The following is a 26,702-nucleotide window of genomic DNA, read 5'->3' on the forward strand; positions in this document are numbered from 1 at the left end:
TTAAAAAATCATCACGCTTATATCTTAAAATTAAATATTAAACAACATAACATTGAATAAGTAGAGAAAAATCTCCAATCACAACTTGAATTTTACATGTAATTCTCACTCATAAAAAACTTTGTTTCCACTTCTTGCATGTAAAGTTTTATTTGCTTCAACTCCCTCATGCAAATATTGTGACCTAATTGTCCCTCATATTTTTTAGGTACCAAATGTCCAAAAATGAGTATAATTTAAAGAAAAGCTAGTATATTTTCTATCCAATTGAGTATCATTTAAAGAAAAACCTAGTATATTCGAGTATATTTTTAATTAAAATTGTCCTTCATATATTTTAGGTATAAATAATCTAAAAATAAGTATAATTCCTATTAAATTCAACATTTTAAACTAGAATCGAGTATATTTTATATTAAATTGAGTACGACTTTTTTCCTATTTAATATAATTCTTCCTAAATTCAGTACCATTTAAAAAAAATCTAATATATTTTTCATCCAATTGAGTATCATTTAAAGAAAATCTAATATATTTTACATCTAATTGAGTACCATTTAAAAAAAATATAGTATATTTTATATCTAATTGAGGTGGAAAAAGAATCGTACTCAATTTGACAGAAAACATACTAGATTCTAATTTAATATACTAAATTTAAGAGAATTTATACTCATTTTTATATTTTTTATACTTAAAATATCAAGGGCAATTAGGTAAGTATATTAGACTATAAAATGAAAAGAAAAATTTTTTCCATTGGAGAGTGTATGTAAAATTATGTTAACCAATGGGAACGGCATGCACATGCAAATTTTCCCTTAAACATTTACAGAATCTTCATATTAAAAATGAGATGAATTTTTTATTTTATAGTGTAAATAAGTAATTCAGAATATTTGTAATTGGTAGTTTTTTATATGAAATATTTATATAAAAATAAAATGAAAAAAATGATAAATTTAATTAATTTTAATTTTTTCACCAACTACTAAAATAAATCTGGATAACAATTTAGAAATCTTATCCCGGCACAATAGCCCCGTAGAGAGAAAAAAAAGGAATATCCTTACGTGGAATATTCTTCAAAACTTTGCGTAACGAAACAATAAGTAATTAATGGATCAGATCGGAAGGTCAAGCAAACGTCTGAAGTTGACGATGGCTTCCAGTTCGACCGCCGTGGCAGCAGCCGTGTCACAGCCCAGCTCCGGCGGCCGCAGGCGTCGTCGTCCGGGGCTGAAGCTCCTCCTCCCACTCTTCTTCTCCTTATTCCTCAACGTTTTCTTCGCCAGCTACTTGTTCCTCTCCTTCCACCAGCCGGCCCCCGGCTGGGCCCGCTACGCCACCACGGAGGCCGAGGCCGCCGCCGCCGCCGGATGCTCTGGCCACGGACGCTCCTTCGTTCTCCGTGCTGAAACCCCGGTATGCGAATGCGAAGCCTGTTACACTGGCGACGACTGCTCCTGGCCGGTGCTCGACTGCGCCGTCGACGCCGACGGGTAATTTAATCCTTAATTTTTCTAATTTAATCAATCATTAAAAATCGGTGAATATTTAGGCATTCACTGTTTCCACAGAGAGGATTCTCTCTTCCTGGAGCCATTTTGGAAGCAGCACGCAGCTGGAAGCTCAGTGGTCTTGCCGGGATGGCATTCCATGAATTCCAGGGACGGCCACAGGATCATCTCCGGCGAGATAGAGAGGCACATTCATCTCCTTCACAAAGCGGCTTCCAATGCAATGACCGACGGAAAGTTCATCGTCTTCAGTTCTCGTCCGGCGGAGCTCCTCAACGCCCTGGCTCACGCTGTCTCTGCCAACAACAACTCCTCAACTCCGCCAAATGTTGTCGAGCATGTTACTTCGCTAAATGCTCGAGAAGGCGATGGTGGATCGCCGGTGATCTTTGACCGTTCCTACTATTGGCCTCATTATTACCCCATTGCGGCGCCAGCAGATGAAGGCATTATGCTGTTTAGCATATCCAAGATCTCGGGCCACGCCGGCATTGGATTCTGGTAGGTTCAATCTCCCCCTTTTCAATCACCCGATTGCCGGTAAGTGTTTTCTTGTTTGTTAGTAATCACAAAAATGAAGAACTAGTAGAACTTCTTTGCTACAGCAAATTTATTGGTTTATGTGATTCAAAGACTGTAAGTAGAAATTCAATGACAAAAACTGGTTTTTGTGCTGTGCTTTAATTTTCTATGCAGGTGGGCAGCAATAAAAGATGAGAAAATATACCAGAGAGCTGCAGAATATATGACTTCGAATGCCGTGATTGTTTCTCCTGACACTCAACTAAGAGTTCTAAAGCTAATCAAAGTGATGATATCAGAGAAGGGAGCAGGAGACATCTTCAAATTTGGTTACACTACTCTGAAGGCAAGGTGGAGCCAATTGCATAAACTTCTCGCAACATCTGATCGCTTCTCTCTTCATCCATTCTCTCCTAACTATTGTAGCTATTTCAAAACGGTCCGAGATCCTACCCCAGGTAACTAATACAATGCAGTTTCATGTCAATTGTTAGAGTTTATGACACTCTTAAAATGCAGCTTATGCTTGGTTGAAGTGTGAGATGGATGAAGATAAGGATTGTCAAGCTGTTCTGAGGAAATTCAACATCATATCTGGTTCTGGTAAGTTGTTTGAAGGAGATAACCGCTACACTCGCCTAAACCTCTGCATGACAAATGACCACTTTGAGTTGCTCATGATGAGAATGGAAGCTATGGTCTCTAAGGAATGGATTTCCTCCTCATGATGCCGGAAAAAATCAGAATAAAATTCAAGTTTGTGTACATGTATTGTTTTGAGCTGAAACTTGAACTTAATTACCTTTGGAACTACAGTTTGTTTGATGGAATAAGTAAATGCTACAGAAAAGCATTGCATTCTTCAAATGTTCATGGAATTATGTAGATAAGTCACGACAAGGTTGCTCTAGTTTTTCCAACTACATTATTTTCCAAAGTGTTGCTGCAAAATTATCAAATACCAAAATTAACTTTGTTAGTCTTTTGCTTGGCAGACCTATCTAGCCATTTATCTTCATCCATGCAAAGGTAGTTCTACAAAGACACTATCAAAATTCCCAACAGGTGAGTAACTTCAGTTTTCCTACTCTTCTGTTGTTGAAACTAACATAAGCCCTGAAGAAAATCGATAGCTAACATAACAATCTAGATAATTCTGCAAATGACATGATTATTTGTTGTAGATTAGTGAATTGTTTTGTAAGAAACACAATAAACAACAGAGACTCTGCAAGTTCGACAGTGAAATCAACGAAATAAAACATTCATCATGCCTAATGGAACTCTAATGAAAAATTTCTTCTAAAGGAATATCATACCTACCAAAAGATGAACCTGATTTTCCTTGAAAACCCAAACTTCAAGCTTTGTGGAAGTGCAAATTCTATTGAATCTCCTCAGACATGCCAGAAGACAAACAAATATTTCTCAATCAACATCTTTATTTTCATCAAGTAATCGTTCCAATTCTCCTTTTAGTCCTTGTAAGATGAATTTCTTCTGTGAGTTTGAACAATACATATTCCTTGTAACATGTACAATGGTCAATCACACACTATATCCATTCCTCGAACTATATACCAGCAGACGTGGGATGACAGTTCAATTCCATGAAAGATTCTACATTTTGATAACCCAACTGGATCCATGTTCCTTTACTGTATGATTTTCTACTATAGGATCAAGAAGTTTCGAAGAAGCCCCTTCATTTCCAGTCCTGTTGTAAGCAGATGCCAGTGCTAAGTAGCTCTTTGCACTTCCAGGCTCCATCATCTGCAGTTTTTGTGCTGCAACTCTGCCAATGTCGACGCTCCCATGTAGTGAACATGCATTGAGAAGAGTTGACCATGCAACAGAATTTGCTGGAAAAGGCATGCTTCCCAACAGATCATTAGCTTCCTTCACCATGCCAGCTCTTCCAAGCAAATCTGCTACACAAACATAATGATCCAAATTTGGTTCTATGCCATATTTCCTCCTCATGGAGTTAAAATAATCCAACCCTTCAATAACCAAGCCACCATGGCTGCAACTGGTGAATATAGCAGTAAAGGTGTTCGCATTAAACATACCAGAATCTAACGCCTTCTTTGCCAAATTCAGGGCTTCTCGAGCTTCCCCATTCTGCCCAAAACCTTGTATCACTGAGTTCCATGAAACCACATCTTTGTTTGGCAATTCATCAAACACTTCCACCATTTCTTTCATCAGTCCGCAGTTGGCATACATGGTGACCAAGGCGTTGGAAACAAAAATATTATATGGGTATAAACTGATTTTGTAAGAGCAAGAATGTATCTGCCTTCCAAATTCGAGCATTGCATGAGTAGCACATGCAGATAAGACTATGCTGTACGTTGATGAATTGGGCTTACTCTCCGGGTATAATCTTGACAAAGAAAGGAATAGATTTGGAACTTCTAATCCACGACGAGATTCAAGTAAACCAGACATCATAATGTTCCATGAAAGGATATCCTTGTCTTTCATCGAGTTGAAGATCTCAAAAGCTTGATGTAATAACAAGTTGTGGGTGTAACAGTCCATCATGGTGTTCCATGAAGCCAAATCCTTCCACTTCATCCTACCAAAGACACGCTCTGCATCGATCAAGCATCCCAATTTCGCGTATGCATCCACCAAAGCATTCTGAACAAAGATGCAACATTTCGTTTCTAAGTCCAAAATCTTCGCTATCATACAGTGGAACTGCCTCACATATACGAGAGATTTCAAGGAACCACAAGACTTGAGCAGAAGGCTAAAAGTATGCGAATTGGGTGCCACCTTCGACTTGGAGAAATCGCCGTAGGAGTCCGTGAACAGCTTCACGGCTCGGAGAGGTTCATCGTTCTGAGCGTAGCAACAGATCATGGCTGTCCAAGCGAACACATTGCGGTGGCGAGAAGGAATCGAATCGAACAGCCGTCGCGCTTCCCTGACGCGACCTGACCTCCCCATCCCGGTGATCATCGACGTGTACGACCTGGCATTCTTGAGAGGCATCCTGGAGAAGAATTGCAAGGAGGAATCCAATCGTCCGGAATCGATAAGTACGGAGAGCATTGCGTTGTACGCGACCAGGTTTCTGTGGGGCATTTGGTCGAACAGCTCCAAGGCCTTGTCAACGTCACCGGACTTGCCGTGCGCCGTGATCGACTTCGTCTGAGAGACCGTGAGGGACCAAGTGGCGTTGCTTCTGCGTAGCAGGCGGCGTGCGATATCGCAAGGTCTGCCGGAGCGCGAGACCATGCTTCCCATAACGCCGGAGGGAGACACCGCGTGCTCTTTTGACATGAAGCCTCTCCAAGTTTCAAAATGACACACAAGCCCACAGAAGAAATATCATGCCGCTAAGTTTTCTCAATTTGCGCCCCCTAATTTTTTCAATTACCAACACCCTATTTATTTATATTAAATGCTATTAAAATATAAATAATTTTTTATAATTGTTTTTTAGTTATTTCAATTAGAATATTTCAAAGGAATAAAGAAATGATTTAGTATTATTCCAGTGACTTTCTATTTTGGAAGAAAATAATAGACTGCTAAATCAAATTAAAAAAAAATAAATTAAATTAAATACGAACAACTTAATTTTATACTTTATTTAATTCAGTTCAATTTCGAACTGCCAACTTAAATATGAAGGAGGGGTATTTAAGTAATTTCGTTGATCAAATGTCTTCTACGACCATTCTCTCTCTCTTCCGTCGAACATTTGCGACTTACGACTGCGTTTGCTTCCGCGAAAACCTCGAGCCCTCGGGTCGATTCTGATGCCGTCCCAGCTCGCTCGCCTCCTCAGGCCCTAGTCATACGCCTGCAGGAAGAAGGTGAAGGGAGAGAGGACAAGGAGGAGAGGACAGTATTGAAAGAATTAGGGCTGATCCCGGGCGGATGATTCATGGTACTGAATCGCTGACCTCCTTTCTAGTTTTTTGATGTCCAGTTCGATCCTTTGTTCACGCTACTTCGGCTGTTTTTTGGGGAAAATCGGGATGGCGGGTAGGGCATCTTTGGCTTGTACATGTTGTTGAATAAGCGGACTGGTAGATTCTGGATTTACATCGTCATACTAAGTCACGTTGAATATTGTGATTTAGTACAAGAAAAACGCGCCTTTTATGGCCTTTCCTTTTGTTCCTTTGCTTCTTATGACTAAGAACTTGTCGGCTTAAGGATTGCGCATTCGGAGTATCAAGGTAAACGAGGAAGTTTACTGGGACTAAAGTTCTATATTCGGATTACTAAAGTTCTGAATTTGGAATTTTTGAAACTGATGGTATTGAATCGCCAACCCTCTTCAGTTTTCTTCGTCCCATAGGCTTTGTTGCCAGATGCGGGGGCTTTATTTACTGCCTCATCAATTTGTACTAATTGATGAATAATCGGACTGTGTAGTGGAGATGCAAGGCTTCATCAGTACGTATTTTCTCTAGTTTCCTTCTTTGTATCTCAATTCTCTGGTTACTGTGATGGAAACGAGAAGAAAAGGGATAAATTTGAGAAATATGAAATGAGATCTGCTGCGTATTCAAGGTGAGGAATGTACTTACGTCCTTCTAGTTCCTCCATTTTCCCTTTTTCAAATAAGTAGGAATTGGATGGAAAGAGCCTTAAGTCTAATAAGCACAATGCTTCCTTTCAATTCTGTCCAAGTAAATGAGTTGAATGAAAGTCACTATCTCCCAACTGGCAAGTACCTGGTTAGTAGGGTGTTGGAACTTGTTACTTGACGTATCCCAATGATAGCTGTTGTCTTGGATGGGTACGATGGGATGTCCCCGGAAGAAAATTCCTCATCTGTTGGCTTCCTCTAGATTTCAATGCTGTACTTTGTGAAGTAGAACTTTGCTATTTTTAACAGTTCATTTCTTTTTATTATATTTCATGGTTTTAACCTACTTGTTTTCAGGCAAGCCCAGACAATATTATTGTAGGTTCTCATGTGTGGATTGAAGATCCAGGTGTGGCTTGGATTGATGGTGAGGTATTTCAGATTAGTGGTCACAAGGTCCATGTGCGCACAACTAATGGAAAAATGGTATGTTGCACAAAGAATTGACCAAGTATCACTATAATTTTCCAAATGTTTATATTTTTTTACCTTTTTTTACTTCCTAAAATCTTTCATCACCGCATCTTTACAATTTATTCTTTGTTGCTCAATGGTTAAGTTATAGAGAATGTTTAGGTTGGCCATATGGTTAAAATGTTGCGTATCTATTCCATGTCTTTGTATGTTCATTTTTTTGACTTGATACTGGGGTGGCAACAAGAATAAAAAAAAGGGTAGCTCGGTGCAAGAAGCTCCCGCCAATGCAGGGTCTGGGGAACGATTGGACCGCATTGGGTTTATTGCGTACAAGCTTACCTTTGCATTGCAAGAGGTTATTTTTACGACTCGAACCCGTGACCACAAGGTCACACAACAACAAGTTTATTGTTGCGCTAAGGTTCTCTCTCACTCCAAGAATCTCAAAGGAAGATATGGAATTATTAATGTTGTCACATTCTGTCCAAGAAAAGGGAAAAGAGGATAGTAAAAGAGAGTGAGTGACTTATTTATTTTTGATTTTGAATCAAAAGCGAAATTGGTGACAATTTAATATGGAGTGTAGCATATGAAAGAGAGTAGGTTTCCAACAGATCTTGATTTTTTATTTTCTATTTTTTTTGTAATATTTTTCTTAGTTTTTGAGAAAATCAAACATCTTCTATGAAAACAAAAATTCATCATACAATAACATCAAAAAGTTTTTATTTTTCTAAAAATCACGAAACTTAAAAAAAAAAAAAAGGGCAACCCAGTGCACGAAGCTCCCGCCATGCGGGGTCCCGGGGAAGGATTCATTGTACGCAATCTTACCCTGCTTTTTGCAAGAGGCTTTTTTCAGGATTCGAACCCTTGACCTTTTGATTACAAAGCAACAACTTTACTGTTGCGCCAAGGCTCCCCTTCTCTAAAAATCACGAAACTTACAAAAAAAAATTGAAGCGAACACACCTTGTTAATAGAGAGAAGATGTCAGAAGATTGAAAGACTAAGTCTAATATCTACTTCAAAATTGGAAAATGAGATGGTGTTGGAAGAGAGAGAGGAACAAATTTACACTAAGTCATGCATCCAATAGAGAAAGGATAGATGTGAGATAGAGGAAATTGCTGATGAAATAAAGAACAATACTTCAGTTTGAGAGATAGGATAACTGGAGCAAAGTCAAGGTGAGTACACTGATGCAATGCAACTTTGCTATATCACAAGATTGATATTGGATATTGCACAAGGGGAGACATTTCGGTGCAATAATGACAAAATTTGTTAAAGATATGAGTTATTTTAGATAATCTTTTTGATTATCTGAAAGTAACATATTATTTTATATCTGGAGCTGGTTTGTTTTTCGTGGATTGATTTTCTTTATAACTGGGTCTATCATATTTTGAACGGGTAAGCATCCACATCAACATCTCACAGTCCACTAATGATTTCTGAGTCTTGAATCTGGTTGAGTTCTCATTTCTAAAATTCCACATATTAGTTTTAGATGGTGTAATCAGAAACTTAGTGGTTGTTGTTCAATGGTGTGAGAGGGTGCATAAAGGTTTGTCTTTTCTGAAATTTGGACAAGCTAAATACTGCACTTTAATTTCACATGTGATTTATTGTTATTAGTTTATGCTCAAATTCTCTAATTGATTGGCAATTGGCATGGATATTATCTTTGATATTCAGGGTAGAAATGGAAGTTGCTTGTTAATTTTTTTTTCTAATGATGCACTTAATATTTGCACCAAGGTCGTGGCAAATATCTCGAAGGCATTTCCTAAAGATACAGAAACTCCACCTGGAGGAGTAGATGACATGACAAAATTATCATATCTGCATGAACCTGGGGTTTTGCAAAACCTGGCCACACGCTATGAGCTTAACGAAATCTATGTAAGCTACTTCTTTGATACATGGTAAATGCTTCCCAGCAGAGAAATGGAATATTAGAGTTCTTCATAACTCCACATTGTCTGAACTTTACAGACATACACTGGTAATATCCTGATTGCAGTGAACCCATTTCAAAGGTTGCCGCATCTATATGACACCCATATGATGGAACAATACAAAGGAGCAACATTTGGGGAGCTGAGTCCCCATGTTTTTGCTGTTGCTGATGTTGCTTATAGGTTATTTTAATTCTACTTCTAAGGTATGATTACTTTTCTGTTTTTCTGACTTGTTCTTTGTGATAAGGAAACAGGGCAATGATTAATGAAGGAAAAAGTAACTCCATCTTGGTCAGTGGTGAAAGTGGTGCTGGTAAAACTGAAACAACAAAACTGCTTATGAGATATCTGGCATATTTAGGTGGACGGACAGGAATTGAAGGACGGACTGTCGAACAACAAGTTTTGGAGGTAAGACAATTAAAACAATTCACTGTCTCTTTCTAGAGAGAATAAATGAATATCCAAATTGAGTTCTCGATTATTTTTATTAGTCCAATCCAGTTCTTGAGGCTTTTGGGAATGCAAAAACTGTTCGGAACAACAACTCTAGGTAAGACTTGTATATTTTCTTTATATTTACTTACTCCAATGCCAGATTATGATTTTGTTTTCCCAAAGAATATCTAGCATCCATTGCACCACCATTTTGTGAGTATCCATGTTTTGAAAAGATCATCTTTTGCTGGAAGTAATTTCTTCTCCACAGTTTAGACTTGTATATCATTTCCATCTAACTAATTGAGTTTATTTCTCTGTGACATGACAATAAGTCGTTTTGGTAAGTTTGTTGAGATCCAATTTGACAAAAATGGGAGAATATCTGGCGCTGCTATTAGAACCTACTTGCTTGAAAGATCTCGTGTCTGCCAAATTAATGATCCTGAGAGAAACTATCACTGCTTTTACCTTCTATGCGCTGCTCCTCATGAGGTACTTTCTCTATGTTTCTGAACTCATCGATGTAATGCTATTAGAATCTTGTCTTTTTTGGCCAGTCCCTCTTTTCCGCTGAAGTTATTTTTTGTATACATGGAATGTTACTAATTTTGACAGGATATCAAAAAGTATAAATTGGGAAGCCCAAGCTCATTCCACTATCTAAATCAGTCCAAATGTGTTAAATTGGATGGTGTAGATGATGCTGAAGAGTATATTGCAATTAGAAGGGCTATGGATATAGTTGGAATAAGTGAGCAAGAACAGGTATATAAATATTGTTATCTTGAGGAATTTTAATTATGCCTGGATTTTTTTTTTGTTCACTATTTTTTTTACTAAAGAGACAATTCTCAAGGTTTCCCTTGTTTTTTAGTCAACAATGTTAAGGATATTGTACGCATCAATGAGGAACTTTGGTGATTGTTTTAGGAGGCAATCTTCAGGGTTGTTGCTGCTATACTCCATCTTGGTAATGTTGATTTTGCAAAGGGACCAGAGATAGATTCATCTGCTATCAAGGATGAGAAGTCAAGATTCCATCTAAACATGACAGCTCAACTCCTAATGTATGCCATAATTCTTATTTGCATGGCTGCTGGTATTCTTTTAACTAATAACATGTTTAGATTCTGCTATAATATGCTTATGGCAGGTGTGATGCCGGAAGTCTAGAAAATGCTTTGATTAAACGTGTCATGGTGACACCTGAAGAAATTATTACCAGAACTCTTGATCCTGCTTCTGCAATTGTTAGCCGAGATGGGTTAGCAAAAACCATTTATTCTCGCTTATTTGATTGGTAATGATAACTTCTGTTGTCTGCTGATATTCTGCTGTAAAGTTTCTATTGAGCTGAGATATGATTCAACTCTGGATTGATATGTGGCTTACAGGTTGGTCGAAAAAATTAATGTATCAATTGGACAGGACCCAGATTCAAAACATTTGATCGGAGTACTTGATATTTATGGTTTTGAGAGTTTCAAATGTAATAGGTAAGCCATCAGTATTATGAGAGACATTGTTTTAATTATCTAAAGCATGGTTTAAAATCTTGAGTCGTGCCAAAGTTTCAGTCCTAAACCGGAACGATACAGTTTCGGTATTGTATCATGCCGTGCCGATATAGTCATTGTACTTTTTAAATATAAAATATATTAACAAAAAAATCTAAATATTTTAAAATAAAAATATAAAAAATAAAATTATATATATATATATATATATATATATATATATATATATATATATATATAAAAGATAATTTTATTAGACTTTAATTAAGTCTATTTAAATTATCTCAATTATAGCTTCATAGCTAGGAGTTGATTTAACTTAAGTTATGTATTAAATCCTAAGTTAAAAATGACCCTCCTACCTCTGTTTGGACGACCCAGGGCACAAGCGGCCCACTTGACACGTTCATACTTGTCGCCGGGCCCAAACCATGGGTCTGAATGCGTCTCCAGGCTTGCATGACACTTCCAGATGCATCGTCGGGCTTGCACGACACGTTCGGACGCATCGTTGGGCTTGTGCAATGTGTCCGGACTCGTCATTGGGTTCATGCGACTCATCCGGACGCGTCGTTGGGCTTGTGCAATGTGTTTAGACGCGTCCGTTGCGGCGTGCCGGCTTTGTGCCGGTGCCTGTCCGTGGGCGGAACAAGATGTATCTAGCGGCTTGAGATTTTAATTTTTGATCTGAAGTATCAACAACAACGAAATTGCTCATTCATGCACTTTGCTTGTGACAGTTTTGAACAGTTCTGCATCAATTTTACAAATGAAAAACTGCAACAACATTTCAATCAGGTTTACTCGAAACTTCTTGATACCTTGGAGATCCTTGAGTTGTGTGATTTTGTTCTATGATGATTTGTACAGCATGTTTTCAAAATGGAGCAAGAGGAGTATACCAAGGAGGAAATTGACTGGAGCTACATTGAATTTGTTGATAACCAAGATGTTCTCGACTTGATTGAGAAGGTACATGAAAAGCTAACATGATTGGCATTGTTGATGATCATTGAAGGCCTTTTGCTCTCCTAGAGTCTATTTCCTCATATCTAAGCAAAGCTTGAGGTTGAGATCACTTCAGGACTAATTTTTTTTATCCAAATCAAGCTGTATGTATCACCATTGAAGGCCATCCATTAATCTTTATTGTCTTAGAAACATAACAATGCATTACCACAAAATCATCACAAAGACAAATTTAGATTACAAAATAAATCTCCTATATGTTAAAAATTTGAACATATCTTATAAATATTGTCAAAATAAATGTGTTCTAAATGTATAAATTCCAATTTGAGTTCATGATGGCATTAGACTTTATAAAGTAATAATGGCCTTCTCTAGGCTATTTTTTGTTGGCGGTTAAGGTGCATGCTGATTAGGGTCGGTATAGTATTTTATGTTGGCTGTTAATTTATGATAGAACGCAATCTTTTTCCACATGGGCTTGAAACCAACATTGGTAGTTTTTGTAGTAATCTTTGGCAAAAGGTGAAACGATGCGGCCCCACACTTCCTAAAAGGGGTAAATTATGAGGGGGTTCGCCCAACAACAGTAGCGCATGCATGGGGTGAGGCAACCAACGGAGCATTCTGTGGGGCATTCCGTACTCGCTTGGAATTGACCCTAGACTTATCTGTGGCAACACCATTGCATAAACCATATGTGCCAGCCTGTGGGGGCACATAGTTTTCTTAGTAATTGGAGCAAAATGTGATATCATTTACCCCAAGCGGTCAGTATCGCCGGCCCCATGGCAAGATAAAGGCAGGTAAATGATAGGCGTCATTTGTCCTAACGTAGCGGCCCTTTGCATAGAGGAGGTCAAACACCCAATGAGGCAATTTGTATCGGTTGGGAACCCAAGACCTATTGGAACAAACACCCATGTATGTACCAATTGCGCCAACTCATGGGGGCATAGTTGTCTTAGTAATGTTTATATGCAATGTTGTCAAACTTGACAAATAAATTCAGTCAACATGAATCCATTAGGATCAACCACTAATAATGTTTATTTTTATAATTTGTTTTAATTACAATGATGTCACCAATGATGGATTGTCACAGTTAAATCAAAGAAAACTATCCCAATAGCTGGGATTTTATTAGTAACTGCAGTAACCATGCTTTATGGTGAAACTGTGAGTACAACTGCAAGAGTTGTAAAGTTGATATAGTCACTAATCAGTCTTGTCTCTGAGCAATTTGTTGTACATTATCATGTTTTTGATGGCCTTCCAGTGTGGTAATTTGGATCTGTAACATGCCAAAACAAGACAGATGGCACACACTTTACTTATTCTTTGACTTTGGGCTTGCTTTTCAATCTTAGCTGGCCTAATTTCAAATGAAAATTGGTCTCAGTCTGCCATTAAATCTTTGTTTTCCAGTGACATCATATTCAAAAAAATGGGAAACTTCTAAGTTATTAGGTGTTTTACCATCCTCTTCCTTAAGAAAATTACCTGATATTCTTACTTTCCATATTAGTGAATGATTGACCTTTCACCTCTACCTGAACTTGCTTTCAATCATTCCTAATGCCATTGGTGATAAGTTTTCTTGTTTTCTTCAGAAACCCGGTGGTATCATTGCCCTTCTTGATGAAGCTTGGTATGCATCTAGACTCTGACTATTTTTGATGCTTCACCTTTACTGATTAATTGATTACGTTGGTACTTCTTCAAAAGAAAAGAACAAAGAATACTGTGATAGTTCACTTGTTTTTTTATGACATCTAACTGTTGTGAACTTGTGACTGACCTAGATTTTCTTTTAAATGGTACGTGAGACAGTATGTTTCCCAAGTCTACACATGAGACATTTGCCCAGAAGTTGTATCAGACATTTAAAACCAACAAGAGATTTGTCAAACCAAAGCTTTCTCGTACAGATTTTACAATCTGCCATTATGCAGGCGAGGTAACTGTAATCTTATCATGCCCCGCTTGCATGTCAATGTACATGGTAATTGATTGTCATCTGTGTTACCATTTGATAGGTAACATATCAAGCCAATCATTTCTTAGACAAAAACAAAGATTATGTGGTGGCAGAACATCAGGATTTACTCAATGCTTCAACATGTCCCTTTGTGTCGGGTTTATTCCCTCCACTTCCTGAAGAAACATCTAAGTCATCCAAGTTCTCTTCTATTGGATCACGGTTTAAAGTAATATTTTTTCTCATCATTTACGACTGGATTTCTGAAGTAGTTGAACTACTGACTTTCCCTTAATAAGCTCTACATCTGTCTTACATTGGGTTTTGAATAACTTCTTTATTTGCATTATGTTTGTTAGCTTCTGTAGAAGGGGTTTTTTGAGCTTGAAAATTCTAAAATAAAATCTGCATATGTAGCTTCTGTGCTCAATGGTGTTTATTTTATGTTAAAATTATTGCTGGTCAGATTGGCATTTATCTTTGTTTTCAGAGTAACAGTGTGTGCCACTAATTTTCTTTCTCCATTTCCATATGTTTCTTCCTTGATTCCACTACACTGAATGAAATATGATTTAATTTCGAAAGCTCATCAATACATTTGGGGAAGGAACAAAATCACGTTTTTCAATTTTATTATTATTATTATTATTATTATTTTGCTTTCCATTCTAAAAAAGACATTTGCATCACATGTATCCGGTCACAATTGGTTTGTATAATTGGGCTATACCAGGTATCTAATCATAAATATCATATATTCTAGGATCAAAGTATAAAATTCCAATAATGGATATACATACAAGGTAGAGAGAATTACTTAGGAAAGCAAGCTTATAATTTACCCGTTAACTGTAACTATCACAATGGCTATGAATCCGTGATACGAAAGTAAACATCTCCATATTGCAATTTCTGGTGTCATTTTTTTCAATTTGAGAGTAATTCCTTGTGTGGATCTCTAGGGTGCAAAGAATATTAACTCACAATTTCCTTCTCCCTTGTACACAACTTGCTTCTCTCTCACATAAAACAAAACATCTATGCTTGTTGTGCGCCACAAGCAACTAATACCCTCATATCCGCGTGTGAGCTTCTATATGACGACCATTGTGAGAGTCAAGGATATTTACTACCCAAGTTAGTGCTTTGCTACCTTTGTAAGCATCTCATGCCGTGAGTCGATGATGCTCACCGTACGATCCAGAGAAATAAAAACAATCTTGAGCAAGAGTGCTAAGAACCTAATTGTATATACCATGTGTCCTAGGGTGCATAATCTAAAGTTACAATAATGAATATAAATGTAAAGGGGACTACCTAGAGAAAGAAAACCCATATAATTTTCCTTTTAATCAGCTATATTGGTTTCTTTTTGTACTAGTGATAGATTCTCAACCCTTTGTATGAATAATATGGATGTGGAGTGTAATTCTGTGCAGATGTTTATCTGGTACTTTATTTGAGCAAACTTCTGAGTGATGAACTGCTAATAGAACTACTTGTTCAGATATAAGTTGTTCAAATACTTGGGTTATTTTGATATTTTCATACCTGTTGTGTATGATTATATAAATGTCCATTGTTAACCTAAATATGTTATGATTGTTATGATAAGCACATGCTGATTTAATGATTTTTGATATGTGATGTATATCGGCTTCCATTTACAAGGATTTAACTAGTTTTCAACTTTTTTGTTCTATGGGTAAATCTTAGTTACAACTTCAAGCTCTGATGGAAACTTTGAGCTCTATGCAACCACATTATATTAGGTGTGTGAAGCCAAATAATGTTCTCAAACCTGCTATCTTTGAGAACTTCAATGTTATCCAGCAATTGCGATGTGGAGTAAGATTCTAACTTAATGCAGCCTGTCTCTCATTACTATAGTTTTTGTGCTTGACATCAGCTTTTGGAATTTTCTTTTATTTGCTTTATAATTATAGGGAGTTCTTGAAGCAATCAGGATAAGCTGTGCTGGTTATCCTACCCGAAGATCATATTATGAATTTTTTCATCGATTTGCTCTTCTTGCACTAGAATTCATGGAAGAGAAGTATGTTGTTTGATCCATCTGAATTATGTCAGTGTGTTTTATACTGATTAGTAAAGCTCGTTATAATCTACTTAATTGATATGCCTGCTTTGGTCTTTTAATTTTCTTAATAGTTATGATGACAAGATTGCCTGTCTAAAGATTTTGGATAAAATGGGATTGAAAGGTTACCAAGTAAGTTCAAGTTTACACAATTGCTTTAATTCTTTTTCTTGATCACTTCTCCTGTCCTAGAGCAGCTTTTGATTTATCATTCGGAATACGATCCTTAGTGGATATCTAGATAAAATATGACACTTTGTAGTAAGTGCCCCAAACTTTTAAAACGCTCATGCATTTAGCCATAGAGCAAAACAAAATCTTGTAGCGAGGCATGGTCAGATGATGCATTGTGAATAATGCTTGTATGATGATATGATATGATACCTGACTTAACACTTGTGCTTCAAAAATCTTTTTCATTTATTTTGTTTATTTTTTACAAAAAATTTTCTAGTTATTTAATTTGAGATCTCATTCGGTTCTAGTCTGATTCATGAAGATTGAAGTTTTGTTAAAAGGTTAGATATGTTTGACATTGGATTTGCATTTCAAAAATGCATTTATGGGAAAAACATTTATTCTGAAGTGCATTATCTAAAATTAGTATACTATTTACTGAATTATCTTTCAAAACTCCTATGGCGGAATGTTTGATAATAAAAGTCCATTATTATTCAATACATTAGTTTAATTGGTTATACAAGCTTCGAAATCTCAATCTGAGCAGGGTTTTGACACTCGGTCGTCTCAAGGCATGTTGGGCATACTGAGTGTTGGTGAGGTGTGTCAAACACAACAAGTGGCTGAGAAGGGGAAGGAGAGGAGGAAGAAGAATACTTGTTCTGTTTCAAGAAGTTGTGGTGACAGTGAGAGAGACACCACAGAAGTCTAGTAGAGAGGAGGAGAAGGAGCAAAATGGTGCAAGTCATTTATGAAACATTCATTGCCTCATTAAGACCTCGTTAAGAAATCCTCATCGCGAAGTTGTGAGGTTGCCAAACCCTTGTTATGAAGTTGCAAAGTCGTTAAATCTTCATTGCAAAGCCCTGTCTCCTTGAAGCTATAAATCCTTTTCTGCATAGCTACAAAGCCCTTGTCGTTGAATATCACCCAATTATGGGACCTTAACATCTCTAGACTCACTTGGATGCTCACGGTAGTCGCTACCGTGCAAAAGCCTTGTGAATCTTGCTTAGAGTCATTATTGACCTTGCGCAAATTTAAGTGCCATAGTGGATGGCTTAGATGCATTAGCATCCTCATGGAAGGTAAGTAGTGTTGGTCCCGGTGTGACCGGCAAGAAGGGGGTGAATTGCCCTGAAATTTAGATTAAACCCTTCTCGTTCTTTTAACTTTAACTAAGACACACTTGTTAATTAATAGAAATAAATTGCATAAAAGAATAAACGAGGCTACTGGATTTACTTGATTTGCAACTGGGGAGGTTGCTAGTCCAAGACAAGTGAAGCGCACTATTGAAGCTCCTTCGATCAAGATTGAAGGCGGAGAAGCCCCATACAACGATTAACAACTCAAAAAAATGGAAACAAAAATTAAAAGCTCGTATACAAGTGTTGTATCTGAACAAGAAAACAAGTTCTCCTTTTATAGCCCTCTGATGTGGCAGCTCCGAGCGCTTGGAGTGGATTTGAGTGCACTTTATCTCCTTCGCAACGGCTCTTTAGCAGCTCTTGGATAAAATTTTATCCATGCCCGGGCGCTTGGACCAGTCCAGGCGCCTGGAGTGTTGTTGACGTGGACTTCGACGTCATCCTCGTAGCAATGGCTCGCTGAGGCGCCCTTTCTGCACCCTCCAGGCGTCCGGACCTTGTCAGGGCACTTGGACTAGTCAACTTTACGTTGACTTGTTCGACTTTCGCTCCGGTTGCTTGGGTGATTCTCCAGCCATCCAGAGTTGAGCTCGCCTAAACTCAACTTCGGCCTTCTCTCCTTGAGCAATCTTCTGCTCCGCCTTCTCGTCCCTCATAAGCGTCACGCGCGCCCTTCTTGCTCCATTGGCGTACTCTTCGGCAGCTTCTTGTCCCTCGGATGCACTGAGTTCGTCGACTCACTTCTCGTGCCATCCTTCTCGTCCGCTGCGCCTTCCACTCGAGTTTTTGTGTTTCTAAGTCCTTGCACACTTAGACACAAGACATCAAAAACGGCCTAACTTAACCCGATTGATCACATCAAAACTTATCCGGGATATTTAAAAGTAGAAGTGTTTCAAGCTGATCCACATGTCTGTCAGTAGCAAAACCAAATGTTTCACTCTTGCTGGTCGACATGTAATAAAATTTCAGCCACACACACACGGGATTGATATGGTACCCGACTCCTGTCCCCGATACGCGCCCCCAAATGGGTGTGCAGGCGCCTGGAAGTGATCCAGGTGTTTGGATGTCTGGGAGACTCATGTACAGGAGTCGAGCACCATAACAGGGCTTTATATATAGGGCAGCTCAGCGCACGAAGCTCCCGTCAAACGGGTTCCGGGAAGAATCCATTGTACGCAGCATTACCCTGCTTTTTGCAAGAGGCTGTTTCCAGGATCCGGCCTCTTGCAAAAAAACAACATTATTATATATATATATGCATATAATATTATTTATTGCCATTATGAATTTTAATAAATTACTTAAATCAATGATCAATTGAAAAACATTGATAAATGAATAAATGTTTATCATTTATCAATAATACTTGTATAAAATTCTTCAATTTGTCCAGAGGGAATTCATTTGATTGGATATCAGATAGCAATCTCACTGAAGCTCTCTTTCGTGAATGAATAAAATTTCAAAGGGATAAAAAATTCAATAATTTGTAGTGAAATATTATTTATATTTGTTATGCTTATAAAAACTTAGAGATGTTTCAATTTTTGGCTCCAAATTGAGGATCTGTTCTCATCAACATCATAAGTTTGTTTACATAGCCTTGCATAGAAACTATATGTTAACAAGAAGAAATATTTATGAAAAAAGAGTTAATATTATTAGGATAATGAGTGCTTCATTGAGAAGGTGATGATTTTTCTGGAGTTTCCTGTGATTATCTTATGCCGTAGCTAAAAGAAATATTTTATAAAATCATAGAACAATCTTCCACTAGCGTGTTGGGTTCAGCCATTTGTCCAAAATTCTTGGGCCAAGTTAATAGTTGCTTATCTATCTAAGATTATAAATCCTCTTCATTACCCAACAATTTCTCATGTGAGGCTAAATTATGATGTCATGAAGGCATAAGGGATAGAGGTGGAATAGAGAAAAGTCTATTTAGTGCAATGAAAGATGATAAATTGATTTGAATATTGCTAGTGCTAAAGCATTGTATAATCTCAATGGAGGCATAAGATCCATGTGCTTGACTCCAAATATTTGAGATAAACAATCTTAGTTATGAACATTTTCTATATTTACTTCCAAGCAAAAATCCTCTATATTATTATTTAACTGTTTTATCATAAATCCTAAACCGAACATATGGTTTACCTTGACAGCTAGGCAAGAGCAAGGTGTTTTTGAGAGCCGGCCAGATGGCTGAACTGGATGCTCGAAGGGCAGAAGTATTAGGAAGAGCAGCCAGAACCATACAGAGACAAACTCGGACATATATTGCTCGCAAGGAATTCCTTGTGCTACGGGAAGCAACTATTCAATTGCAAACTTTCTGTCGAGGTATAAAAGCATATTTGGAGTTTATCTATGCTGCTTAGTTTATGCTGGAGACTCATGTTAAGTGAATGTTCTTTTGTTTATATAGTTTTCTGTATGCCTAAGTCCATTACTCCATTTTATTAATTGTCAACTTGCATTGACTCTTAATGCTTCTCATCTGCATTTCTTCTAAGTGGAACCATGTATAGGTCATGTTAAGTGAAGTATTATTTGTTTTTGTAAATGTAGGACAATTGGCTTGTAAGTTGTTTGAGCAAATGAGGCGTGAAGCAGCAGCACTCAAAATTCAGAAAAATTACCATTGTTACATTGCAAGAAAATCATATTTAGCTCTTAAAACTTCAGCAGTTACATTGCAAACAGGCTTAAGGGCAATGTCTGCTCACACAGTGTTTAGGTTAAAAAAACAAACTAAAGCAGCAATCTGCATTCAGGTACCTTTTTCTCGTCCAGAGTGTTTAGTGTTTTAATTATTGTGCTTAAGGGTAATATTGTTGTGTATGTATTGAGCTGCTAATCTAGTATTTTTCTATTTTTTCCAATTGTAGTCTTGTTGCCGTAGTCATAGAGACTATTTATATTACAAGAGATTGCAGAAGGCCACACTTACCTATCAATGTGCATGGAGACAAAGGCTTGCTAGAAGAGAGCTGAGAAAACTAAAAATGGTATGGTTCCTAAATCTTACTATTGTTCACTCTGGCCCTCTTTGAAATTTATCTGTTTAGAATGTATACTGATTAAAACCATAATGGGAGTTTGGTTAGTGGTATCTTAAATTGCCATGAGAATAACATGTTTGGTTCACACAGTATAATATGTTTGATTCGATAAATGCATTTATAGGAATGTGACAGTGATCTTTTTAATTTTTGGCATCCCTTTATTGCGTGATAACTTCAAATTTTCATTTAATTATTTTTTATTTCAACAACATACTTTGAAAATATAAAATAGTGAGAGTCAATCATACAAAAATGTAATATAGTAAATATAATATAATATCTGGCTTGATCAGATGCATATATTTCTCATCAAGCTCTATGCATGGTATATCACTAGTAATATTTAAATTACTTAAATCTTATAATTTAATGTATATTTCTATATATAAAAGGAGATGAGAATTTGTCTGAAGGAATAATGCACCTCCACAAGTGGTGAAGTATAGGATTACCTACCTATTTATATGTAATTCCATGTTTCTGGACGTGTGATTCCACTAGCATGTGAGACTCCTCAAAATCTGAAAATCGAAGATAGAAAATTCCTGAACCAAACAAAGCAAACATTCCTTCAAAATCTTCCTGCAAATTTTATGTGATTCAACAAATCAAATTTGCCTAAAAGAGTTTAGTTGACCTTTCTATTATCAAAGATATATTGACTTTATGTGGTGGAGTCAAGATAGTTTGACTTTCAGCTGGTTATTCCATAGGCTGCCAGGGAAACAGGAGCTCTGAAAGAGGCAAAAGACAAGCTTGAGAAGCGGGTTGAGGAGTTAACTTGGCGTTTACAGTTGGAGAAACGTCTAAGAGTAATTATTCTCTTTAAAGTTGATTGTTTACTGAGTTTATGATTTCAGGTAGATGCAACTATTTACAGTCTTAGATATAGATATGGTTGTGTTCTGAATGCAATATATCCATTTTACAAGTTGAAATAGTGCTACCTTGAGTATGCAGACTGATCTGGAAGAGTCAAAAGTGCAAGAAGTGGCCAAGTTACATTCTGTGTTGTCTGAGGTGCAACTAGAACTTGAAGAGGCCAAGTCAATGCTTACTCGGGAGCGTGATGCCGCACGAAAAGTTATTGAAGAAGCACCTCCTGTTATTAAAGAGACCACTATCCTGGTTCAAGACATGGAAAAAATCAACTCATTGACAGCTCAAGTTGAACGGTTGAAGGTAATCGTCAATTTTCATCTGGTAGTATTACTCCATGGATGAAAAAGTGAATATGTTAGATATTATGATGAAGATAAGAAAAGTTTTGCAACTTATCCACTAATATAGAGAAATATTTATCTTTTGTGGAAACACTTGTAGTTATTCTTCTTTCTGGAATTGTAAATTCAGGATTAGCATATCAGTAAATTTTGTTATGATGAATGCTTTAGATACTTGATAATTTATTTGTGTTTGCATATCAGGATTTACTTTATAATTTCTTCCTTCTCTTATTATCATGATAGGATTTATTGCAAACAGAAAAGCTGGAAAGTAGTGCAGCCAAGAAAGCTTACAGCGAGGCACAAGAAAAAAATAATGAACTCATTAAGAAAGTTGAAAATGCTGAAACAAATGTTAATCAGCTTCAAGATAGTATTCGGAGGTGCTATTTCTTGTTTAATGAGTAGTGGCATACTCTCCTTTTTTACGTCAGCAAGCTAACATGAAATCAGTGTTTTTTTTATAGTAGAAGTAAAACATCTGAATGCTTTGTCTCCCTAGTTTCTACCACATCTCTGTTTGTAATTGAGATAGTAACTTGCCTTCTGTCTGCTAAAACAGGCTTGAAGATAAAGTATCAAATCTGGCATCGGAGAATCAAGTGCTTCGCCAGCAAGCACTTTCCATATCACCAACTAGCAGAGCATTGGTTATGCATCCAAAAGCAACTATCTTCCCTGTACATACTGTTACTTTAGTGCATATTGATTACTACCTCCTAATATCTGACCTCCATTTGTCTGTGACTTTGTGTCACAGAGAACGCCAGAGAATAACAATGTTCTGCATGGAGAAACAAAACTTGCATTGGTAAATAAAATTTTCTTTTATTCATTCAACATTGTGAGATGTGGCTTACCTTTATCTGATAAGAAAAGGATAACAATGACTTGTTTTCTTTCCCCAATTATGAGAATATTTGTAGGATTGGAGTCCTGCATTACCAAATCCCAAGAATCTTGAAATTGATGAAAAACCACAAAAGTCACTGAGTGAGAAGCAGCAGGTAGATTTTTGATCAAATTCCTAGGATGTTATATTGATGTTGCTATCCTGAGACTATCCTTGTGTCCTTTCTGGAACCGGATAATTAAATTTTTGTTGTCTTCAGGAAAGTCAGAACTTGCTTCTTAAGTGCATCTCTGAAGAGCTAGGATTCTCCAAGAGTAGACCTGTTGCTGCTTGTCTTGTATATAAATGTCTCCGCGAGTGGAGATCTTTTGAAGTTGAAAGGACTGGTATTTTTGATCAAATAATCCAAGCAATAGGTTCAAAACTTGAGGTATCTTATCTTTTCTGTGCACGTTAAGTCACATTTTGTTTTTTGGTACCTCAAACTCAAGATAGTGTATGCAGCTCTTTACTTCTTTGTGTTTAGTCCGTAATAAAGAAACAGCACGTGTTTCTAATTAAATTCTATCTTATGAAGTATCTCTTTTTTGGTTAATGTTTCAGGATAACATCAATGTATTATCTTACTGGTTGTCCAATACATCTACCCTATTGCTGCTTCTACAACGCACACTGAAAGCAGGTGGCATGGGAAGTTTTACTCCTCATAGGCGGAGAACATCGGTTCCTGTATTTGGAAGGATGTCTCAAGTAAAACAGTTACTGCTTTGTCATGTTTCTTCCGGAATTAAATTCGCATATTCTCAATTTCAAACTGATTTATTTTAATTTTCAATATAATTTTTTGAGGGAATTCGAGCATCTCCTCATAGTGCTGGGCCTCTTTCCCTGAATGGTCGCATGGTTGGTGGATCAAATGACTTGCACCAAGTCGAAGCTAAATATCCAGCTTTGCTTTTCAAGCAACAACTTACTGCATTTCTTGAGAAAATTTATGGAATGATAAGGGACAACTTAAAGAAAGAGATATCTTCTGTCCTTGGCTCTTGTATACAGGTACTCTCGGGCAAGTAATATTTTGTCCTTAAAATCTATTTACTATTACACAATTTGACAGAGCTTTTGGCTTTATTCAAGTTGTTGAGAGTGAAATGTTCTAATGATGCAAAATATGCAGGCTCCAAGGACATCCCGTGCAAGCTTAGTCAAAGGAATACGTTCACCAGGAAATGCGGCGGCCCAACAAGCCCTTATGGGACATTGGCAAAGTATTGTGACGAGTTTAACAAACTACATGAAACCACTTAAAGCTAATTATGTAAGTTTGAGTAGAGTTTGGCACATCAATATTTTACTCTTTCGGTATTGTTTGATTCAACATCCTAACCTGTTCATCTTTGTAGGTCCCTCCATTCCTAGTTCGGAAGTTGTTTACCCAAATATTTGCTTTCATCAACATTCAACTATTCAATAGGTAGATAGTAGATTCGACTATGTAGTTCCTCGCTTTTAACTTTTCAGTCTGGTCATAATCCTTCTGCAAGAAGATATGCCAATATGTATTTCCAATTTTGTAGTCTTCTTCTGAGGCGTGAGTGCTGCTCGTTTAGCAATGGGGAATATATTAAATCAGGACTTACTGAATTAGAACGTTGGTGCAGTGATGCAACTGAAGAGGTGATCCCCGTTCCTTTTAAAAGTCGTCCAAATGACCTTAAGCTAAAATATTATTTTTCATGCAGTATGCAGGTTCTTCATGGGATGAGTTAAAACATATTAGGCAGGCTGTTGGATTCCTGGTAAATTATCTTTTAGCAAACCACACACTTGCAAAAGCATATTGAATAATTATACATGTTATCTTGTAACTACTCTTTAAGATATTTATTTAAATTATCTTGTGGTATAGGTTTTACATCAGAAACCAAAGAAGGCACTGAAGGAGATAACTCAAGATTTATGCCCAGTTGAGACCACTCATAAATATTCTAAGTTTCAGTCATTTGGATTCTCTGTAATGAACTTTATGTGGTCTGATTTGGTTCAGGTTCTTAGCATACAACAGTTATACAGAATCAGTACTATGTACTGGGATGACAAATATGGCACACGCAGTGTTTCATCAGAGGTTTGATTTAGCTTAGCTGGATATGTTCTCAATTAACTTTTCTGAATATATAATATATACACACATAATTTAGTCTTTAACATACATAAATTTCATATTGACACATTAGAATAGATATGTTCTCCTATGCAAAATATTTCATCCCATAGCTTTGCCTTTAGGACAATCATCTAATTGAGTGAAAGACTGATGGCATATACCTTATTTTGCTAATGATTCAAATAGTTGTATCACACATCTAGGCCTTTTATCAAATGAAGGTAGAGTCAACTTTGTATTTTACAGATTATTTCAAGTATGAGACTTATGATGACCCAGGATTCTTCCAGTAATTCTTTCTTGTTAGATGATGACTCCAGGTAAGCCTAAAAACTTTTCTGCTGTTCCACATTTCAGTTACTATAAACTATATTTACATTCTCCTTTGATGCAGCATTCCATTTTCGGTAGACGATGTCTCAAAGTCGATGACAGAAATAGATATAGCAGATATTGATCCACCGCCTTTCATTCGCCAAAATTCAGGCTTCGCATTTCTGGCACAATGAAAGTAGCAGCTGTCGTCCTCGTGTTTATCCACTGCCGTGCCTCTTCGCCTGTGCGTAAATATTCCAACCGTATCGTCAAGTAAACAGGTTACCTGGTAGCACTGCTGTGCCTCTTCGCCTGTGCGTAAATATTCCAACCGTATCGTCAAAGTAAACAGGTTACCTGGTAGCACTTCCTATTTGGGTTTAATGTGCTTTCATTTTTGTTGAAAAGTTTTGTCCACGTTTGAGGTGTATTTCTGACCGTCGACTTAGAACTGCTATTGAAGATTCACTGAACGAAGTTGATTATTCATTCCACAGATTCTTCATGTAGTTCAGTCGTTCGGCAAATTTCTGGCTATTGTATATGTAAATTACAGCTCAAGCAAGAAAAATGTTGTCGACTTCTTTTCTTCTTTTATCGAATGTTCAGGTTTGAATTTTTGCGGTTAAGGCCGGCCTTCATATGTATTTTCATAACCAATGTGTTGGGGCGCGCAATCAGATATATTGGGTTTGTGAGTTATCTGTCATGAGTATTTTTTTATTTGTCTTTTCTAATGGGTGTAGTGGTTAGCGTATGAGGTGTTGTCACAATGAAATTTAAGGTTCGAATTTCGGTGAAATTGAGGTAAATACTTTTCTTATGTGCTAGTCACTATTACAAAGGTTAGTAGCTGTTTGTGATTTATTTTCTTTGTGTTGATCCTAGGACGGATTGGTAGAGGCATTAGGGATGAGTGTATTCGTCTTTTTTTTGTCACAATGAGTATTTTTAATTTATTTGTATGATCGATGAAAAATTTTGTAAGATCAGTCTGGTTATCAGGATTAATTTGGTTTGTCTTTGTTTTTTCATAATTGGTGCGGATGTTTTAACATATATATTTCATGATTTGAATAATGGTGAACTTGATTATAATATTATTTATGTATATTTTATTCTAGTATTTTGTTTTTAAAAAAATTGAGTAATTTATAATGGGGTAAAAAAATGATTTTCAATATATAAAAAATATAGACTTCGATCAAATTTAAATATTCCTGATATGAATAAATAATCAGCATTATTGAAATTATAATTACTAATACAATTCCTTATAATTATTAATACAATTCCAACTTAGGAATCTTTTTTCTCCACCTTGTTCCCGTACTATCACCACAAAATCGAATTTAAGAAAAATTTTGGTTCAGTTATTTTGGTATTGATTTTTTTAAAAAAAAACTTGATTTTTTTTTTGAATAATTTCGGTTTTGATTTTTAAATTCATAATAAATCGAAATATAAAAAATCGTAAATCTCTAATAATTTGGTGATTGTAAGAAAAAAAAAACTCTATTTTAAATCTCTCATATGATTGGAAACTCAGTCTCTAATGCTATGTTTATTCTCAAGCGTGGATAAAAAAAGGAAAAAAATTTATGATGAAAAATTATCCTTGGAGAAAGAGAAGAGAAAGGATAAAAAAAACAAAAAAACCCCTTCCTTTGTATTCTTATTTAT

The 26,702-nt window shown here is 36.6% G+C and overlaps 3 protein-coding genes across 4 annotated transcripts; 2 read left to right on the top strand and 1 right to left on the bottom strand.

Moving 5' to 3' along the window:
- Positions 1–1,073: 1,073 nt before the first annotated feature.
- On the top strand, positions 1,074–3,024 carry LOC121982564 (tryptophan aminotransferase-related protein 3-like). Its single transcript, XM_042535715.1, has 4 exons — positions 1,074–1,502; positions 1,581–2,021; positions 2,217–2,500; positions 2,562–3,024. Exons 1-4 carry the CDS (start codon positions 1,120–1,122, stop codon positions 2,768–2,770), a joined length of 1,317 nt encoding a protein of 438 aa, XP_042391649.1. The 5' UTR covers positions 1,074–1,119; the 3' UTR covers positions 2,771–3,024.
- A 638-nt stretch (positions 3,025–3,662) lies between these two features.
- On the bottom strand, positions 3,663–5,339 carry LOC121982656 (pentatricopeptide repeat-containing protein At1g32415, mitochondrial-like). The gene has a single exon (XM_042535786.1). It carries the CDS (start codon positions 5,337–5,339, stop codon positions 3,663–3,665), a length of 1,677 nt encoding a protein of 558 aa, XP_042391720.1.
- A 382-nt stretch (positions 5,340–5,721) lies between these two features.
- LOC121979221 (myosin-17-like) lies at positions 5,722–25,616 on the top strand. Of its 2 annotated transcripts, XM_042531171.1 has the most exons (39): positions 5,722–5,952; positions 6,961–7,089; positions 8,845–8,988; positions 9,082–9,227; positions 9,302–9,458; positions 9,542–9,600; positions 9,821–9,980; positions 10,104–10,253; positions 10,419–10,555; positions 10,642–10,788; positions 10,883–10,984; positions 11,746–11,803; positions 11,876–11,977; positions 13,588–13,625; positions 13,808–13,934; positions 14,014–14,184; positions 15,672–15,803; positions 15,902–16,011; positions 16,125–16,185; positions 19,556–19,733; positions 19,962–20,167; positions 20,282–20,401; positions 21,172–21,270; positions 21,419–21,640; positions 21,928–22,067; positions 22,247–22,364; positions 22,445–22,495; positions 22,611–22,691; positions 22,797–22,967; positions 23,141–23,287; positions 23,387–23,593; positions 23,715–23,855; positions 23,941–24,011; positions 24,115–24,214; positions 24,280–24,336; positions 24,447–24,503; positions 24,585–24,665; positions 24,951–25,024; positions 25,099–25,616. In XM_042531171.1, the coding sequence occupies exons 1-39, from the start codon at positions 5,950–5,952 to the stop codon at positions 25,211–25,213; spliced, it is 4,569 nt and encodes a 1,522-aa protein (XP_042387105.1). In that variant the 5' UTR covers positions 5,722–5,949; the 3' UTR covers positions 25,214–25,616. The 2 variants fall into 2 exon arrangements, with proteins under 2 accessions (XP_042387105.1, XP_042387106.1); XM_042531172.1 differs by lacking the exons at positions 5,722–5,952; positions 6,961–7,089 and having other exon boundaries at positions 8,847–8,988; positions 9,295–9,458.
- The last annotated feature ends 1,086 nt before the right edge of the window (positions 25,617–26,702 follow it).

This window comes from Zingiber officinale, chromosome 5A (assembly GCF_018446385.1).
Source record: "Zingiber officinale cultivar Zhangliang chromosome 5A, Zo_v1.1, whole genome shotgun sequence".
NCBI lineage: Eukaryota > Viridiplantae > Streptophyta > Magnoliopsida > Zingiberales > Zingiberaceae > Zingiber > Zingiber officinale.